The sequence below is a fragment of the Heteronotia binoei genome, chromosome 12 (genome assembly GCF_032191835.1).
Source record: "Heteronotia binoei isolate CCM8104 ecotype False Entrance Well chromosome 12, APGP_CSIRO_Hbin_v1, whole genome shotgun sequence".
In the NCBI taxonomy this organism is placed as follows: Eukaryota; Metazoa; Chordata; class Lepidosauria; order Squamata; family Gekkonidae; genus Heteronotia; species Heteronotia binoei.
In genome coordinates this window covers 77427451-77447627 of record NC_083234.1, presented here as the reverse complement: position 1 = coordinate 77447627, position 20177 = coordinate 77427451, and the positions used below count along the sequence as shown (strand labels likewise).

Sequence of the window (20177 nt, the reverse complement as noted above, 5' to 3'; positions counted from 1 at the left end):
ATTGTTTTAACTTTTGTTGCTATCTGCCCTGAGCCAATTTGTGGGAAAGGGTGGAATGCAATGAAGAAAGATAAATAATAAAAATCCCATCGTTTTCCTGGGACCTTTTCTTATTCCCATGACACAGCATTTGCACTTCTGAAAAACTCTTATGGCCTCTTCTGTGGTCTCTCTCTGCCCCTGCAGGGGAACTTCTGCTTCCTGGAGTGACAAAACCCTGGAGTCAGCAAACAAGCAGTCAGGACTGGGTGTTAAAAGATGGGATTCTGGCTCCCTCTAGTGGACAAATGCTTAGCATGTAACTTCTTCAGAAGACAAAACTTTGCAACAGCCCATAAAGTAGCTGAACATTAGTTGGGGATGCCAGCCTCCAGAATCACAGCTCATCTCCAGACTACAGAAATCAAATCCCCTGGAGAAAATGGATGCTTTGGAGGGTGGACTCTAGGGTATTGGACTGGATGGGCCATTGGTCTGGTCCAACATGGCTTCTCTTATGTTCTTATGCATTGTATCCCACTGAGGTCCCTGAGGCCCTCCCCAACCTCCACCCCCAAATCTCCAGCAGTTTCCCAAACTGGAGCTGGCAACCCTATGCCTTCTATCCCTTGCCAGTCAACTGGAGAGACCTGGCAACCCTAACCCCAGTCGGGGGCAACAGCAATGGGGGGAGAGAATTTGGGATGGATCCTGCGGATCCGTTTTGCTAGCAGAAGAAGCCTTTGGCAGACACAAGACACCCCCAGTCCCAGCTGTGATTCTGCTGCCTAACGCCATTGGGCATTGACACAGATGCCAGCGTGCAACATAACTGCATCCAAATCAACAGGTTAACCTGATCTTATCTGTCCAAGATATAAGGACAGATGATCTCCCATTATAACAGTTTGGTGCAGCGGTTAAGTGTGTGGACTCTTATTTGGGAGAACAGGATGTGATTCCCCACTCCTCCGCTTGCAGCTGCTGGCATGGCCTTGGGTCAGCCATAGCTCTGGCAGAGGTTGTCCTTGAAAGGGCAGCTGCTGTAAGAGCTCTCTCAGCCCCACCCACCTCACAGGGTGTCTGTTGTGGGGGAGGAAGATAAAGGAGAATGTGAGCCACTCTGAGACTCTGATTCTGAGAGAAGGGTGAGGTATAAATCTGCACTCTTCTTCTCTTTCTTCTTCTTCTTCGAGAGCCAGTTTGGTGTAGTGGTTAAGTGTGCGGAATCTTATCTGGAAGAACCGGGTTTGATTCTCCCCTCCTCCACTTACAGCTGCTGGCATGGCCTTGGGTCAGCCATAGCTCTGGCAGAGGTTGTCCTTGAAAGGGCAGCTTCTGTAAGAGCTCTCTCAGCCCCACCCACCTCACAGGATGCCTGTTGTGTGTGGGGGAGGAAGGTCAATGAAATTGTGAGCTGCTCTGAGACTCTGAGATTCAGAAGGGCAGGGTATAAATCCAATATCATCTCCTTCAAAGCAAAAGAGAGCAGTGATTCACGGAAGCGCCTTCCCTGCCGCAATGTCTTTAAGGTGCTCCTGGCCGCTGGCTCTTTCCTCAAAGTATCACACTAAGGCTAAGTTCAAATCCCCACTTCCAGGACCGGCCCTAGAGTGCAGGGTGTCCTAGGCAGACTCGCAGCCCACCCCCCTTCACAGTGCCTCCTCCTCCCTCCCTTGCCAGCTCTATTTCAATGCCTGGGAACAGGCGGTTGAGCGCCGCAGAAAGCACCAGCAGCGGGAAGGACCAGCGAGACCCTGAAAAAGCAGCCATCACCTTCCCCCCCCCTCCCTTCCCAACCCAGGAAGGAAGTGGGGGGAGGCAGCGGCCCCTTTTCCAGAGACTCGCCGGTCCTTCCCGCTGCTGCTGGCCCGCCCCCTCAACCCAGCACGGACAGTGAGCATGCAGGAGGGCTGGCATAGGAGCCGGCAGCCTCTGAGGTGGTTTTACCCATCAATCAGCTGACAGGGTGCCTTTCGATAGCCTGGGAGCGCAGGGCTTGACCACCCATTCCCGGGCATTTAAACAGACCTGGCAGGGAAGGGAGGGAGGAGCAGGCAAACGAGGCATTTGCCTAGGGGGGAGGCCGAATTCTGTGCCCCTGCCCTGCCGCCTAGTTTGCCTAGTGGGCGACCCGGCCCTGCCCACTTCCTTGGGTGATCTTGGACCAAGGATAGCCTCAGCCTAACCTGCCTTGCAGGGCTGCTGAGAGAATGCAATGAAGGTGAGAGAAGCTGCTATGCTGCCTGCTGTGGGCTGCAAGATCATGAGAGGGAGGGAGGGAGGGCACGGAGGGCTGCATCAGTGCTGAGTTCTCACGGCCCTTTCTGACACGCCCAGGGGAATGCTGGTGACCACTCTGGAGTTAGTCGGCTATTTTTTTCCAGGCCAGTTTGGCCAGGGATCCTGGAGGGTTTTGCCGTCTTCTGGGCACGAAGCAGGGGGGGATGTATATGTTGTGGGGGGGAGGTAGTTGTGAATTTCCTACGTTGTGCAGGGGGTTGGACTAGATGACCTTCAGGGTTAAACCAGACAAGATCTTTGGAAATCTGCAACGATCTTCCTTCCAAGTGTTTTCTCAAAAGTGCAGCCCCGCAGGAAGCTCAGAATCAGATCAGACCACACAGTGAGGGATGGAGAGGCTGAAATCTCCCCCCTCCCGTGGAATGTTCCAGGCCTTGGGAGGAATATCGTCCATTCCCCCCCCCCTTCTAAAACTGTAAGAGCAACAACAGTCAGCAAAACTGTGCAGAGGCAGAAGAGTTAAAGTCTGGGGAGGAGCAGCTCTTGAACTCACCAGGACAGTCCCTGGAAGGCCGGCTGCCTTGGAGGGCACCAAGCGACCCAGACCAAGTGGAGCCAAGCAGTGCTGCCGATGGAAGGGGGGCACGGTGCAGCCTGCTGCATGGGGAGTGGCCAGTGCTGGGTTGGAAACCTGGAGATCTGAAGGTGGGGCCTAGCAGAGTGGGAATGCCAGCCCCTCCCTGGGATGGTAAGCTTGCCAACTCCAGGTTGGGAAACTCCCAGAGATTTGAGGGTGGGGCCTCGGGAGGACCTCAGTGGAGCACCACGCCAGACAGTCTGCTCTCCAAAGCGTTTATCTCTTCCATGGAAAGTGATCTGGAGATGAGCTGTAATTCCGGAGACCCCTGGACCCGTCTGGAGGTGGCATCTGTAGCCTCCATAGGGTCTAAGGCCAGGCACTCTGCCTTCCAAAGCGGCCATTTTTTCCAGGGGAAGTGGAATACATGTTTTAAAAGCATAAGTAATAGATAAGTGATTTATGTCATCCAGAGATCAGTTGTCACTCTGAGAGTTCTAGAGATCAGTTGTTGTTCTGGGAGATCCTCGCCATCTCCGCCTCCCAGAGGTTGACAGCCAATAGCGGTGGGGGAGATCTCCCAGAATGACAACTGATCTCTAGACTACAGAGATCCATCCCTTGGAGAAAATGGCTGTTTGGGAGGGTGGTCTCTGTGGCACTGCCTTTCAGTGGAACTCCTTCCTTTCCTCCAAGTTCTGCTGATGAATCTCCACGAACTTCCTCAGTGGAGTTGGCAAGCCTATAGAGAGGCTATTGGACAGCTGAGTCCGTTGCCACTTAAAGCCCATTCTGCCACGTAAGCCTGATCCGAACAGGATCTTTTTGGAACTATAAGCTGAATTTCAAACACACAGACACGCACGAGGAGATCCAATCATGCATTTCCTACCCTCTTGTCTGTGTAGGCCCTGGGCTGCACCCCATAAAAATCAGTCAGCTAAAACCGTTTTCAGCTACATAAGCAGGACAATGAATGGACTCTCTTCTTTGACCAATAATGGTTTAACTAATTTTTAACAGAGAAAGAAAATAGATAGTCCAGATATATGAACCACGACATCAAGTCTTCTTGAACTGTGTCCTGGGGAGAAGTCACAGAGGCTACTTTCCTCCTCCCTCCCCACCAAATGCTGAGAACTCTGAGGGGAGAACTCTGGATGCTTTTATGAAAACTCTAGACATCAGGTATTTCTAGTCCTCACAGTAACCGACAATCAGTTTATATAAATGGGGCCCTGAGTCCCCAGCTTGCTGGGGGGGAAGTGAAAATGACTGGGGAAGGCAATGGCAAACCACCCTGTAAAAAGTCTGCTGTGAAAACATGAAAAATGAAAGAAGTGTGCATACACACGAAAGCTTACATTCTGAATGAAAATGTTGTGAAAGCAACATCACCCCATGGAAATGACTGGTGCTTGCACAGGGGATGACCTTGACCTTTTTAATGTCACTTTGCCAGAAAATGACAGTCCTAACTAATTCACCATCTCAACTTCTGTAGTAGTTGGAGGTTAGATTTAGATTTTGGCTGGGGGGACCTTGCTATTATGAACTAGTGTGAAACGGGACAAAAACCTACATTTAAGTAGTCTGATCCATTTTATTAAAGGCACATCCCATAAAGAAGAGTTAAACATTTTAATACCCAGCAATAATCTTAGGGAAAAGTTCCCTTCGTCAGAGGCAAGCAGGAATGGAGATCCCAGAGAGTCCTTCTGTCCCAGTCAGAAGGTGGGAGGGGAGTCCAGATGCAGAGGCCCCAGCTATAGGGCGGTCAGCTTCATTAGAGCCGAGGGGAAAGGCTAATGTGCATGATACCTTTGCCTTCTTCACAGCACCCCTCCCGCCTTCAGCCTGGAATACAAGCAGGGCTTTTTGGGTAGGAAAAGCCCAGCAGGAACTCATTTGCATATTAGGCCACACCCCCTGATGTCACCATGGTTTCACGTGGGGCTTTTTTGTAGGAGAAGCCCAGCAGGAACTCATTTGCATATTAGGCACACCCCCTGATGTCACCATGGTTTCACGCAGGGCTTTTTTGTAGGAGAACCCCAGCAGGAACTCATTTGCATATTAGGCCACACACCCCCGATGTCACCATGGTTTCACGCAGGGCTTTTTGTAGGAGAAGCCCAGCAGGAACTCATTTGCATATTAGGCCACACCCCCTGATGTCACCATGGTTTCACGCGGGGCTTTTTTGTAGGAGAGCCCCAGCAGGAACTCATTTGCATATTAGGCCACACCCCCTGATGTCACCATGGTTTCACGCAGGGCTTTTTTGTAGGAGAACCCCAGCAGGAACTCATTTGCATATTAGGCCACACCCCCTGATGTCACCATGGTTTCACGCAGGGCTTTTTTGTATGAAAAGCCCAGCGGGAATTCATTTGCATATTACGCCACACACCCCCTGATGCCAAGCCAGCCGGAACTGAGTTCCTGCTCAAAACAAGCCCCGGATACAAGGGCTGCAGGATCCCCATTCTGACTTGTGTCTGACCAAAGGAGCTTGAAGTCTCAAAAATGCACACACCCCACAAAGTCTTGCTGGGCTCCAAGGTACTGAACCTCCCTGTTCCATGTGAGCCCAGCACAGCGACCTTCTGAAACTGGCTCGAGAAAAGAGCCTTCTGGGAGCCCCAAAGCCTCCCCTTCCAGGAGGTCACACTTTTCGGAAGTTTTGACAAAAAGAATGATCCGAGGCCTGTGGCGTGTGCTCTCCATCTGGGCCACTAATGATGGAATCCTATGCCAGCGTAATCAAACAGAAGCCCTTCTGAATTCAGCAGGATTCACTATCAAGGAAGCCTGTCTAGGAATTTTAATGGGAGAGGGAAATCCCCCCCCCCCTGTGTTTACTGCACAAAGTCTGAGTCCAGGGGCCCCTGGAAGACTAACCAGGCTTAATTCTGGGCAGGGGTTGTTTTGTAGAAAAATAGGTGGTGGAGCTCATTCAGGGATTCTTATGCAGCTGCACCTACTAATCAATGGACAAGGTGGGAAGGAGGAGGTGGAACTCTCAGAAAGGTTCAGGAGCTGTGCTCCTGCTGAATCCAAGGCCTGATTCTGGGTATAAGCCTTCGGGTGCCCTTTGAACACACAAAAGCTTATAATACCCAGTTTAAAACACTGTTGGTCTTCCAAGTGCCGCTGGTCTCACACTTTGTGCTCTTGCTTCAGACCACCCACCTGGATGCTTACTGAAGAAGTTTCCCTCCATCACCCTCCTCCTTCAGCTTCTCCGAAGAAAAGCCAAAGGGCAACATTTGCCCCCACGCAGCAAGAGAGAATCTTCTCTTGCACTTCTCCAGCAACAAGAGTTCACCATGAGATGCACATGTGTGAACATACACACACAGGAGGATTACCAACCTCCAGGTGAAGTCTGGAGTCTCCCCAGAATTACAGCTCCTTTCTGCACTGCAGAAATCATTCCCCTTGGAGGAAATGGGCACTTTGGAAGGTGCAGTCTTCCTCCCTCCCCTCTCCCCCGGACCCAAGGAGGCCAAACTACAAAATACTCACACACGGGCCTTCTCTATCGCAGCTCCACGCCTATGGAACCAGCTCCCGGAAGAAGTGCGAGCCCTGCGGTGCCTTGACCAGTTCCGCAGGGCCTGCAAGGCCACCCTTTTCAGGATGGCCTTTGCTGGTTGAGCAACTGATGTTAGGTGACCTCTGTCACCATTATCTTATGAATAGAATTAGCACCTGAATTTTATTGTATTGTATTTGGCTAAATTGGAATGTTTTAAAATTAATGTGATTTTAAACCTTTGTATAACGATATAAAAATGTTGTTAGCCGCCCTGAGCCCGCTCCGGCGGGGAGGGCGGGATATAAATAAGATTTTATTATTATTATTATATATTATTATCCAAACTCTACCCTCCTCCCACACCACCCACCAATCTCCAGGAATTTTCTACCGTATCTTCCAGGGTTGGCAAACCTAACACACTCACCGGTGTGACTCCTACTCTCCTCGGGGGGGGGGGGGGGTTAAAAAAAAATTCCACTGGCATCAAACACAGTGTGACATCACTTCCGGAGGAACCCAGAAGTGACATCATGCCTCTCTAGGCATCATTGGAAACCTCTGTGGTTTAACAGAGTTTCTAGCAATTCCTAGAGTAACACACAATGTCACATCTGGGTTTCCCCTGGAAGTGACATCATGGAACATGCAATGCCGGTGGGGGAAGTTGGCGACGGTCTCCTGTCTGAGGATAGTTAGGAGGCAGGCAGGGCAGCCGGAATGTGTGGGGCACTGCCCCCATTTGCCCTAATGGACCAGTCTTCACTGCCCCTTTCCTTGGGAGGAATAATGTTTGTGAACACATAGAACTAAGAGGGCCTGAAAACCACTTCACTGTGAATAGCAACTCAAAGGCCTTGTGCAGCAGTCTCTATAGGCCGTCACAGTTTGCCATGGACTGGGCCTTGGTTCAGCCCTCAGAGACACAGCTGCAGCTGCCCTTGGAGACCCCACAGACGTATGACTGATGCAAGTTCCATGCTGGGACTCCTTCCCAAGGGCCTGGGGGCCTGAGAAGGGGCTCACAACTCTCCACCCAGGTCACTCGCTGGAACTCCTCGGTACTGTCCCTTTCTGTGCTGCAGAATACATGGGAGAGTTCTAGGGTTGCCAGGTCCAATTCAAATAATATCTGGGGGGTTGGGGGTGGAGCTAGGAGAATTTAGGGGTGGAGCCAGGAGACGTTGGGAGTGGAGCCAGGAGCAAGGGTGTGACAAGCATCATTGAACACCAAAGGGAGTTCTGGCCATCACATTGAAAGCCTTCCCTCCGTAGGAAATAATGAATGATAGGGGGACCTTCTTTGGGGGCTCATAAAATTGGATCCCCAGTCCAATCTTTTGGAAACTTGGAGGGTACTTTGAGGAGAGGCACCAGATGCTATGCTGAAATTTTGGTGCCTCTAGTTCAAAAAACACCTCCCCCCCCCGAGCCCCAGATACCCGCAGATCAATTCTCCATTATACCCTATGGCAGGGGTGGCCAGCGGTAGCTCTCCAGATGTTTTTTGCCTACAACTCCCATCAGCCCCAGCCATTGGCCATGCTGGAAAGCTACCGTTGGCCACCTCTGCCCTAGGGCCTATGGGAATCAGTCTCCATAGGGAATAACGGAGTGCCCAGCAGACATTTCCCTCTCCCCACCACCACTTCCTGATGATCTTGAAGCAGGGGGGGGGGCCTTCAAACTGGGACATCCCCAGCCCCCACCTGGGGATTCACAACCCTAAGTACATGGGAGATTTCAGAGAACACTCTTCTTTCCCCACCGCATCTTGAAAAACTTCCGCTAGAATACATGCACACCCTCGCCATACATCTTGGGGGTGGATTCTGCCCACAAGAGCTTCTGCCGCAAGTGTCTAAGGTACTAGAAGAGTTCCGTCACTGTTTCGGCTGCAGCAGCGGAGTCACCGCCTCATCAGAAGCAGAGTCGCCCTCTTCTCAGCCCACTGACTCTGCTTAGGATGAAACTGTCAGGGGGTTGCCAACTTGGGGCTGGGAAATCCCTGGAGACATGAGGATGATGCCCGGGGAGGGGGTGGGAGCTCAGCAGGGCAGAATGCCATGGGCTTCACCCGCCAGGGCAGCCATTTCCTCCAAGGGAAACAACCTCTGTCATCTGAAGATCAATTGTAATTTGGGGAGATCTTCCGACCTCATCTGGAGGCTGGCAACCCTACACAGTAGCACACCCACTTCACCGGACCTCGACACATCGAGAGCTGCGACGAGGGACCAGGCAGCTCAAATCTGGTTTCCTTCTCAGGATATCAAAGATTCTGCATGCCCCGTTTCAAGCCAAATCCTTGGCTTCTTAATTTTTTAAAAGTAAGAAATCGAGCTTCTAGTTCTTAGAATTTGGAGGGTAGTGGTGAATAATACAGTTTGGTGTAGTGGTGAAATGTGTGGGCTCTTATCTGGGAGAACTGGGTTTGATTCCCCACTCCTCCACTTGCACCTGCTGAAATGGCCTTGGGTCAACTATAGCTCTCACAGGAGTTGTCCTTGAAAGGGCAGCTGTTGTGAGAGCCCTCTCAGCCCCACCCAGCTCACAGGGTGTCTGTTGTGGGGGAGGGGGGGAGAAGATACAGGAGATTGTAAGCCGCTCTGAGTCTCTGATTCAGAGAGAAGGGCGGGGTATAAATCTGCAGTCTTCTTCTTCATTGTTTGACGAGTACAATGAAGCAGGTATGGGTTGTGCTGTTTTGTTTAATTCTCCAGGCAGGTGCATAATGGGGTTCAACAAAGACCTAACATGACTACACTTGTCTAGATTTTGTGCGCATATAGAAAAACCACCCTGAGCTCTGCCACCTGAAATAGAGCATGCTAATGTTCAAGTCATTTATCTGATTTTGAATAATTTATTCATCGAGATTAGCTTTTGCATAATTTATCCTAGCTTGCTAGCCATGGGGAGCCATGATGTCACAAACCAACAAAAAAGGCATTTTACCCACCCCTGGTTTTTGACACTTCTGCAAGCATTGCTTCCTAGCCTGCTCTTAACAGGCAGATCTTTGCAACTCAAAAGGCCAGAAACTTACGTAATCTATTTTTCAAGAAGGTGAAATTCTCTATCAGTTGTGCCCAGCAGCCCAAGGACTTTCTCCCGCTCTCCTCCTGAAACCTGGCAGGAACGCAGCCTCTGCTGGAGTGCCAAAAGGGAACCATTTGAGTGGGGTGCTACCTTGCCGGTGGCTCCGTGGGAAACATACTGGGCTCCTTCCTTCTGAGCAATTTCCATCTGCTTCCGGGCGATGCAGGGTCTGGCCAGGGAGGTGCCGAGAAGGTAGCGGTCTTCATAGATGGCGTTGGCTTGGACCGCTGGCCAGATGAATTCTTCCACAAACTCTTGCCTGATATCTTCAATGTAAATCTGGAAACAAAGGCCAGAGGTTGTTGGAGGCACCTTTGCTTGTTATCAGGAGCCAAGGTTGCCAACTGGGAGCTGGGAAATTTCTGGAGATAAGGGGATGGAGCTTGGGGGGCAGAGGGGGAGGGATCTAGGGTTGCCAAGTCCAATTCAAGAAATATCTGGGGACTTTGGGGGTGGAGCCAGGAGCAAGGTTGTGACAAGCATAATTGAACTCCAAAGGGAGTTCTGGCCATCACATTTAAAGGGACTGCACACCTTTTTAATGCCTTCCCTCAATTGAAAATAATGAAGGATAGGGGCACCTTCTTTGAGGGCTCATAGAATTGGACCCCATGGTCCAACTCTTTTGAAATCTGGAGGGTATTTTGGGGAGAGGCACTGGATGCTATGCTGAAAATTTGGTTCCTCTATCTCAAAAAACATGGCCCCCCCCAGAGCCCCAGACATCTGCAGATCAATTCTCCATTATATCCTATGGGAATCGGTCTCCATAGGAAATAATGGAGCCCAGCAGATATTTCCTCTCCCACCCCTGCTTTCTGATGACCCTGAAGCGGGGGGAGGGTCTCCAAACCGGGGGATCCCCTGCCCCCACCTGGGGATTGGCAACCCTAGAGGGACCTCAGCAGGGTGTGGTGGAGTCCACCATGCAATGCAGCCATTTTCTCCAGGGGAAAGATTAGTAGAAAGAACTCAGTGCTCTTAAAGGGACACGGTGTCTCAGCAGAACACATCATGATTTTGGATTTTGTCTGGAGATCTCCAGGCCCCACCTAGAGGTTATACCCAGGCCTCAGTTTGGGCAGGAGCTCACAGGGGCAGAGCTCGGGAACCTCTAAATTTTATTGTGCTCTTTCTTTCTTACCCCCCCTCCCAAAACATACTTGCTTCTGGGCTCCATTGTTAAAACCCTCCATGAGAATGTTGCTGAACTCTAAAGATGTGACAAATTTTCTCATATTTTTCCCCCACAAAAAAAAACGAGAAAATAACCAAAACATATAAAGCAGACAGATGGAAATCTTCCACATGCCACTGTGGAAAAAGTAATTTAAAAAGTGTAATGGGAATAACGGGAAAAATCAAGACATTTGTAATTCAAGAAGCATCTTAAGGTAGCTGTTGAGCTGTTATAACTGAGTGCATCTTCCGGTGATGTCAGGGGTGTGTGGCATATGCAAATGAGCTACGCAAGTGAGTTGTGCTAATGAGCTCCAGCACCTCCTTTTCTACAAAATGACCCCTGGTCATTTTCTACAATAGAACCCTCCTGTAAGAAACCATTTTTTATAAATATAAATATATTAGTATCAAAATTGTGTCCTTATTTGTCTTATGAGTATACCTATACAAAATAAACTCACACCAATTGCTTTTCTAGAAAAAAATATTCCTTAACATTTCTCTAGGCACTTAATGATTATAAATATATAGCCACAGGTTGACACAGTGAAACCCTGCACTCCCTCGTCCAGGTAACAGTCCAATTTATGCTCACTAGTCCAGAAAATGGAAATAATTGCCCAACGGATCACCAGCCCTGTTTTCCGTTTTGGAGGATCTCCTTTTTCCAGGGTTTATATTTTAATCTTCCTCCACTGTACACCCGGACAATATCCTTTAGTCTCCATTCCTGTGGTTCTCCATTCTCCTTATAGTGCGGAGTACAAAGTTTTCAACATTCAATTATTGGATGCTTAAGTACTTGAGCAATATTTTCTAAACCATAACACCGCTGCCTCCTATTGTCTGGCCAGGTTTTGATGCCTTCTTTGTTTTGGCCATGTGGTTTGTTTAAACACTGATGTCTGCTGTGCAGGCCAGTCTATCTGTCAGATACAACAAATCCCATTTATCAGCTTCCTGCCTCCCACCCATCTCTTCGAAACATCCCTAATATCTTGCCCCATCTCTGTGGCCACAAATTGTGGTTTGTGGTTTCAGGTTAGTAGCTATGTTGGTCTGCAAGAGGGGCCCAGGAGTCAAGCCCAGGGGTACCTGGAGGACCAACAAGATTTCCAGGTAGAAGCTCTTGAGAATCAAAACTCCCTTTTGTCAGATGTCAAAACAGACCACAAAAATGACAAACAGGAGTTAACAAATCAACGACAAACCTAGGGTTCCCAAATCCCCCGCTAGGCCTGGAGACTCCAGATTTGGAGCCTCCTCCCCCCGCTGGCCATAAAAGGGAAAGCGGGGGGAGGGGAGGGAGGAGAACGGCAGCCAGAGTTCTTCCGTTTTCTCAGGCTGCTTCCCGCCCCCAGTCAGCTGGCCGGTGAAGGGAGGGGAGCCCAGCCACGCCCCCAAAGGACCATGTGCCTTTGCACCTCCGGAGGTGAGTTCTGTCCCCTGCATCAGATTTCCCAGAAACGGGGGGGGGGGGGGGTGGAGGGGGTGGAGAGGGAAACGTCTTCTCATAGGGTATAATGGGGAATTGATCTGGAGGTTTCGGGGGCTCTGGGGGAGCTGTTTTTTGAGGTAGAGGCACCAAATTTTCAATATAGTATCTAGTGCCTCTCCCCAAAGTATCCCCCAAATTTCAAAACGATTGGACCAGGGGGTCCAATTCTATGAGCCCCAAAAGAAGGTGCCCTTATCCTTCATTATTTCCTATGGAAGGAAGACATTTAAAAAGGTGTGCTGTCCCTTTAAATGTGATGGCCAGAACTCTCTTGGAGTTCAGTTATGCTTGTCACACTCTTGTTCCTGGCTCCGCCCCAATGTCTCCTGGTCCACCCCCAAAGTCTCCTGGCTCCACCCCCAAAGTCCCCAGATATTTCTTGAATTGGACTTGGCAACCCTAGACAAACCTCAGCTTGATGCCAACCAGCCAGTGCCGGATTGAACTCTGTGGAGACCCCTCGGCAGTCAAAAGCTCGGGGGGGGGGGGGAGGGGGCTCATAAATTATCTCAGAGTTGGAGTGCCCACCCTGCTAGCCACAATCCCTGCTGCAGCCTGCAGCCACCTTCTTAAAAACTCCGTTGACTAAATTGTGGGGGTAGGGTTGCCAAGTCTAATTTAAGAAATATCTGCGGACTTTGGGGTGGAGCCAGGAGACTTTGGGGATGCAGTCAGGAGCAAGGGTGTGACAAGCATTACTGAACTCCAAAGGGAGTTCTGGCCATCACATTTAAAGGGACTGCACACCTTTAAAAATGCCTTCCTTCCATAGGAAATAATGAAGGATAGGGGCACTTTCTTTGGAGGCTCATAGAATTGGACCCCCTGGTCCGATCTTTTTGAAACTTGGGGGATATTTTTGGGAGAGGCACTGGATGCTATTTGAAAATTTTGGTCCTTTTACCTCAAAAAACAGCCTTCCCAGAGCCCCAGATACACGCAGATCAATTCTCCATTATTTCCTATGGGAATAAGTCTCCATAAGGAATAATAGAGTTCGCAGTAGCCATCTCCCTCCCCTCCCCCCGCTTTCTGATGACCCTGAAGCGGGGGTAGGGCCTCCAAACTGGGGGATCCCCTGCCCCCACCTGGGGATTGGCAAGCCTGTGTGGGGGAGAGGCAGAGAGAGGCAAACGGCCACGATGCCAGCAGCAGCCACTTCACCAGGCAAGTCGGGCAAAGAGTGGCTCAGTTGCTGGCTGCGTGTGCAGGCTGGGAGGGCTGCAAGGAGGGGGGAAACTGGGGGGGGGGGCAGCCCATTGGCCAGTGCCTACTTGGCCTAATTGTTAATCCGGCCCTGCAACCAGCAAATCCCCGTTGGTTGGCCTGTCCACATTGGGCTGTCATAAAAAACCAGCATGAGTTTGAACAAAGTGCAGTTTTCAAACCGCAGTGTCTGCAGCCCTGGTTTTTGTGACGTGCAAGTGGGCTGGTCTCTCCATCTCACGTGCTTTGTTTTGCTTTTTTACAAAACACTGGAACAGCCTCGTTTACAAAAGAAGCTTTATATTTGCACAGCAAAACTGCGCAGTCAGGATCTCCTTTAACAGATTCAGCATCAAGTAAGCTGTGCTCCATGATTCCGAGTGTGCGCTCATGCGTCAGGGACAGGGAATAGTCCAAAGGAACACCTTGCAGCACCTTTGATGAACAAGAAAGCAGGTTTGGGGCTTGTGACTGCCTGGGAACATTGTGCCAATGGAGGAGAAGAGGGACCAAAATGAAATAAAAATAAAGAAGAGTTGCAGGATGTGACCAAGGTCCAATCAGCACAGAATTCCTTCAAAGAATCTCACCCATCAGAAAACAGCCAGTGATCCATCAGCTACTCCTCCTGGCTGCCAAGAATTGTACTTGAATTGTACTTAAAACAGATTCAGGTGGGGAGATGTTGGTCTGAAGCAACAGAACAAGGCTTGAGCCCAGTGGCTTCTTTGAGACCAACAAAGATTCATAGATTCATAGATTCAGGTGGGCAGCTGTGCTGGTCCGAAGCAATAGAACAAAACGTGAATCCAGTGGCACCTTTAAGACCAACAAAGTTTCATGCTGGGTCTAAGCTTTTGTGTCCATGCACATTTCTATATCAGTAACTAGGCAACAGCTGAGATTGAAACCAGTTCCTCACTAGCAGTTGCTCCACCCCCGGGGTTCAGCTTTTGCCGGTTCAAGTGATCAGTGCTCCACCAGTTGCTGTGCACATGCATTTTGATCCGTGACTCCCTCCAGTTTCCCTTGCAGCTTCTGGATCTCCAAAAACCAAGACCCAGTAGCCACGAGGGAAATTGGAGGGAGCCGTGGATCAAAATGCACCCACACGGCTACTGGTGGGGAACTGATCATTTGAGCTGTCAGAAGAAGAAGGAGAAGAAGATGATGATGATATTGGATTTATATCCCTCCTTCCACTCCGCATCTCAGAGTCTCATAGCGGCTCACAATCTCCTTTATCTTCCTCCTCCACAACAGACACCCTGTGAGGTAGATGAAGATATTGGATTTATATCCCGCCCTCCACTCCGAAGAGTCTCAGAGCGGCTCACAATCTCCCTCCCCCACAACAGACACCCTGTGAGGTAGGTGGGGCTGAGAGGGCTCTCACAACAGCTGCCCTTTCAAGGACAACCTCTGCCAGGGCTATGGCTGACCCATTCTAGCAGGTGTAAGTGGAGGAGTGGGGAATCAAACCCAGTTCTCCCAGATAAGAGACCACACACTTAACCACTACATGAAGGAATCTTGTGGCACAATCCTTTGTGAACCAGAGCCTGCTTCATCAGATGCCTGAAGAGTTATGCTTGGGCTTGCACAGGGGGACCCAGGAAAGGGCAGTCACAACTGAAGATAGGGTTGCCAATCTCCAGGTGGCAGCTGAAGATCTGGCTACACAACTGATCTCCAGGCAACAGAGGATCACTTCCCCTAAGAAAAATGGCCACTTTGGAAGGCGGACTTGATGGCCCTGTACCCCACTGAGGCCTCTCCCCTCCCCAAACTACATATTCCCCCCCTCCCAAATCTCCAGGTGTTTCCCAACCTGGAGCTGGCAACTCTAGCTGGCCGCTAAGTGCCACTAGATTCAAACTTCGTTCTCACATGATCTGTTTGGTAAAGCTTGTTTTTATATGCTACTTTGCTGCCATTCACAGGTCTTAACAACTGCTTTAACTCAGACTAATTCCTCACTAGGACCAATATCCCATTCGCCTTATGCCGCTCTCACTCTCCTCTTCTCCGCGGGGCTTCCGTCATATTTCTGCCCTGGGGCTGCAACTCGCTTCGCCTCTTTTGTGCAGCAAACAAGATCCTCTAAAAACTAGCTTCTGTTTGCAGCTGCTGGAATGTTACATTCAGCAACTCCCATGAGTAAATTGACCCAGTGCAGACCTGGTGCATCCAAGTAGGCAACCACCTATGGACACCACCTGGTCTACGGGGGTTCCAAGCACCCCTCCCACCCCCACTCCCCCCCGCAGGCTGTCGAGCTGCCGGCACGGCTTCCCCAGCTGTGTCTGGGAAGCTGCAAATAAAAGCAGCTGGCCAGCAAGGCAAGAGGTAGGGTGGAGGGAAGGAGCTCTCAGCTCCTTCCTGCTGCCACTCTGCCTCTTCCTGCCTTGGTTGGCTGCTGTCGGTGGCTGGAGGAGCTTCCTCCCACTGCTGCCAAAGAAGGAAGGTAGGCTGGGAGAAGAGCCCTTCTGCCCTTCCTTACGGGGGTGGCCAGGCAACATGGTGCAGCAGTGGGGGCAGGAGGGCACATGGGGAATGGGAAGACGGGGGCAGGAGCACCTTGCCTAGTGAGATCACAAAAGTATGGACTTGCAAACTGTATTTAGTTTGCCTGCTTTTGTGAGTGTGTGTCCTTAATAAAGCCATGCTTGGCAAAGCCTGGCAAGGGACTTGGGAGGGTATGACAAATTTCACTTTCATCTAGTGGAAGTGCAGCTGCTGGGGAACCCTTTGAAAGTAAAAAAAAGAATGAGGAAATGAAGACTGCATTCAGGGGAACTGCACTGCTGTATTTTTATTTGTTTGTTTTAAGGAATGGGACAGTCTCCTGGCTCTACCCACAAAGTCTTCAGGCTCTACCCCCAAAGTTCTCAGGTAATTCCTGAGTCAGACCTGGCAACCGTAGGTGCATCATAAACATTTTCTACAAGCATCAACATCTTCCTAAAACAGAGAAAAGCACTTCCTGGGTGGGAGGAATGAAGGAAGGGCTCTAAACACAGTTTATGACCTTTTCCCTCCCTCTCAGGTTTTTGGCTGGACCTCTTTCACTCAGATCATTCTGGAGAAGAATATGGACAGACGCAGGTGCACCTGGGACACCATTTACATCGATTTCCAGGGTACTTCACCTTACAGGCAACCATCTTTCTTCATAGGTCCAGAGGAGGGTGACAAAGATGGTGAGGGGTCTGGAGACCAAGTCCTATGAGGAAAGGTTGAAGGAGCTGGGGATGTTTAGCCTGGAGAGGAGGCGGCTGAGAGGTGATATGATCACCATCAAGTACTTGAAGGGCTGTCATATAGAGGATAGTGTGGAATTGTTTTCTGTGGCCCCAGAAGGCAGGACCTGAACCAATGGGTTGAAATTACATCAAAAGAGTTTCCAGCTCAACATTAGGAAGAACTGCCTGACAGTTAGAGCGATTCCTCAGTGGAACAGGCTTCCTCGGGAGGTGGTGGGCTCTCCTTCCTTGGAAGTTTTTAAACAGAGGCTAGATGGCCATCTGACAGCAATGAAGATCCTGTGAATTTAGGGGGAGCTGTTTATGAGTTTCCTGCATTGTGCAGGGGGTCGGACTAGATGACCTTGGAGGTCCCTTCCAACTCTGATTCTATTATCTACATGACTGTTACCTTTTTGGCTCCGAGGGAGAGGGCTTTCTTGCTTGCTTCTCCGAAGTTCTCATCTTGTCCAATATTAGCCTGAGAGGTTTGAAAACAAAAAGAAGAGAACCTAAATGCAAATAAACCCTGGAACTCTGGCCTTAATGCTGCCATGGGGATTACGGGACACCATTGCAAATCAATGGGCGGTTTGCAGTTTCATATGCAAAGAAAAGAGAGGAGACTTTGAAATGCAACTATTCTCTGCCCCCCAAATATCACATTTGCTCAGACATTCTCACCTTCTCTCTTTTTCAGTGATGGCTTGCTTGTTTGTATCCCACTGCTCACTACAGTTTGGGCTAACTTGTTTATTCCAGTAGAAAAGAGCAAGACTGATTTCTCACTAGGCTTGTTCTGGTCTCGAAGCACTCCCCTACTCTCCCTACGCTTCTGTCCGATTTCACACAAGCTGCCACGGGCTGCCACCTGCCCCGCCTCTTTCCCGCGGCAAGCAGAAACCAGTTTCCAGAGGATCTTGCTTGCTGCGGGAAAGAGGCGGGCAAGTGCAGCCCCGTGGCAGCTTGTGCGAAATCCGACAGAAGCACTGGGGCAGGAAAAAGCTCCCAGACAAGCCTAGTGCAAAACGTGTCCTGAGCACCTTAAAGACTAACCACATTTATGGCAGGGAGGAGCCACAGGAAATCGTGGCCCACACCCTAAAAAAGACCAGCTGCGCAGAAGAAAATGGCAGCTGTAGGGCATGGGGCACCCCCAAATCTCTAGGAATTCCTCATCCTGGTGTTGGAAGCCCCACTTGGTCATCACTTGACCCTAAGCAGTCTGCCATCAACCTAGGCCTGGAGTAGAGGGTGAGGAGGCAGGTTTGGGAGGTGGGTTTGCGGATGGAGCCTGGGAGGGCAGCGCCACAGAGTCCACCCTCCAAAGCATCCCTGCTCTCCAGGGGGATGGACCTCTGTTGCCTGGAGATCAGTTATAATCCCAGGAGACCTCCAGCCATCGCCTGGCAACCCTAAATTGGAGGAGGAGGGGGAGTACCTGGGGGGACCAGGCCCCTTTGCTATCACAGCGCGGGGGTATGGGGAGCATTCTGGAGTGGGTGGGATGTCATGAAGTGATGTCATTGTGCTGGCAACATCGCATGCGATGCCCTGGTTTTGGGGGCAAAACTCTATGGGATTTTTGCCTTCAAACCAACAGAGTTTGGCCAAAAATCAGAGCATCACATGACATCAATGCAATGGTTGGGGGTGGGGTTTCCCCACCAGCTAGCTGGTCGATGGCGGTTCAAAGCCTCCCAAAGTGGGGGGGATCCCTGCTGGGAGCTTCGGGTTGCCAATCCCCAGGTGGGGCAAAAACAGGGAAACGCTGTGTCATTTACAAAGCAAGAATAGCCGCAAGCACTCCTATTATGCTTTCAGTTCATTGGAACATCACAAACACGACTTTCCACCAAAATGCAGTGTTTCTTCACTGAGCTCAAGATGCATAGTCGTTCCAGATCAATATGCAATGCTGTACAGGTACGATATTTTGCTGTCTAGAAATGTCCTGTTAGAAAGTTGTGTTTGTGATGTTCCGATGAACTGAAAGCATAATAAGAGTGCTTGCAGTTATTCTCGCTTTGTAAATGACACAGCGTTTTCCTATTTTTCCCTTACCAATCATTGAACATACGAAGCTGCCTTATACTGAATCAGACCCTCGGTCCATCAAAGTCAGTCTTGTCTTCTCAGACTGGCAGCGGCTCTCCAGGGTCTCAAGCTGAGGATTTTCACGCCTACTTGCCTGGACCCTTTTTGGAGATGCCAGGGATTGAACCTGGGACCTTCTGCTTACCAAGCAGATGCTCTACCACCGAGCCACCGTCCCTCCCCTCCCTATTACACTGTGGTTTCCTGTTTGCCTAAATCCCCAGGTGGGGGCAGGGGATCCCCTGGTTTGGAGGCCCTCCGCCCGCATCAGGTTCATCAAAAAGCGGGGCAGTGTGGGGGAGGGATATGCCTGCTGGGCAGCCCCATAGCCAGGATTTGAAGAATTGGGGGGCCCTGATTTTTTTCAGGGGGCACATAGTGGCCCCAACCTCCATGGCCTTCTCTCCTACCACCACTGAGGAGGAAAGCTGCCAGCTCGCTGCCATACAGCCTCTCCCCTCCCCACAGCTGCCCCAAGGTGATCCCTTTCCACCCCTCTTCCAGCAGCTCTGGTGAGGAGCCACTCAGAGGTTTAGATACGTGCTGCACGGTCTCCTGCCCTTACCTGTAGCATGACCCAGCTAGGCAAGCCAGGCGAGACAAGGGGGGGTGGAGTGGAAGGCGCCACCAAGTCGCAACTGACTTCTGGGGCTACAAGACCTCCAATTCGGATTTGAGGTAGAGACACAAAATCTGCACCATGGTATCTGGTGCCTCTCCCCAAAGTGCCCGCCAAGTCTCAAAAGGATTGGACCAGGGGGTCCAATTCTATGAGCCCCAAAAGGTGCCCCTGTCCTTCATTATTTCCAATGGAGGGAAGGCATTTAAAAGGTGTGCGGTCCCTTCAAATGTGATGGGCAGAACTCCCTTTGGAGTTCAGTGATGCTTGTCACAACCTTGCTCCTGGCTGCACCCCAACATCTCCTGGCTTCACCCCCAAAGTCTCCTGGCTCCACCCCCAAAGTCCCCAGATATTTCTGGAATTGGACTTGGCAACCCTATGGGAGCTGGGGGCTGGCAACCCTTCACCTAATGGGAGGCCTGTCCTGCCCTTCAGGGGCACCTGCTCAGCTCACTTCCTCAGCTTACCAGGTAAGCAATGACCTCATAGCCTTGCTCCTTCAGCCACACCAGGATGCAGGAAGTATCCAGGCCCCCGCTGTAGGCCAGGACCACCACCCCTTTGCTCTGAGACATCGTATCTGTCAGGCGGCGGAAAGAAGGAAAGCCCCAGTCAGTCACATTTAGAGAAGCTAATCTTAAGCACAGTTGGTAGCGGATCACAGGGGTCTCTCTGACCCAGAAACTTACCAGTTGCTGCACTGGGAACCTCTGTTAAATGCACACACCACTCCCGCCCCCCCCCCCCCCCCGTCCAGGTTGCAACCCTGTTTGGTTACCAGGAAGAGCTCGGAATAGGGTTGCCAATCCCCAGTTGGGGGCAGGGGACCCTCCAGTTTGGAGACCCTCCCCTTGCTTCAGAGTCGTCAGAAAGCAGGGAGA

At 50.7% G+C, this 20177-nt stretch overlaps 1 protein-coding gene across 2 annotated transcripts in view; it reads right to left on the bottom strand.

The window, feature by feature from the left end:
- Nucleotides 1–19875, bottom strand: part of ASS1 (argininosuccinate synthase 1) — a 167448-nt gene extending 147573 nt beyond the window's left edge. For both annotated transcript variants that reach the window (XM_060250498.1, XM_060250499.1), the window contains exons 1-3: nucleotides 19764–19875; nucleotides 16990–17058; nucleotides 9537–9725 (exon numbers count right to left, since the gene is read on the bottom strand). In XM_060250498.1, the coding sequence (XP_060106481.1) occupies nucleotides 9537–9725; nucleotides 16990–17058; nucleotides 19764–19871 (366 nt within the window). In that variant the 5' untranslated portion in view covers nucleotides 19872–19875. The remainder of the gene's footprint in view (nucleotides 1–9536; nucleotides 9726–16989; nucleotides 17059–19763) is intronic.
- Nucleotides 19876–20177: the final 302 nt, after the last annotated feature.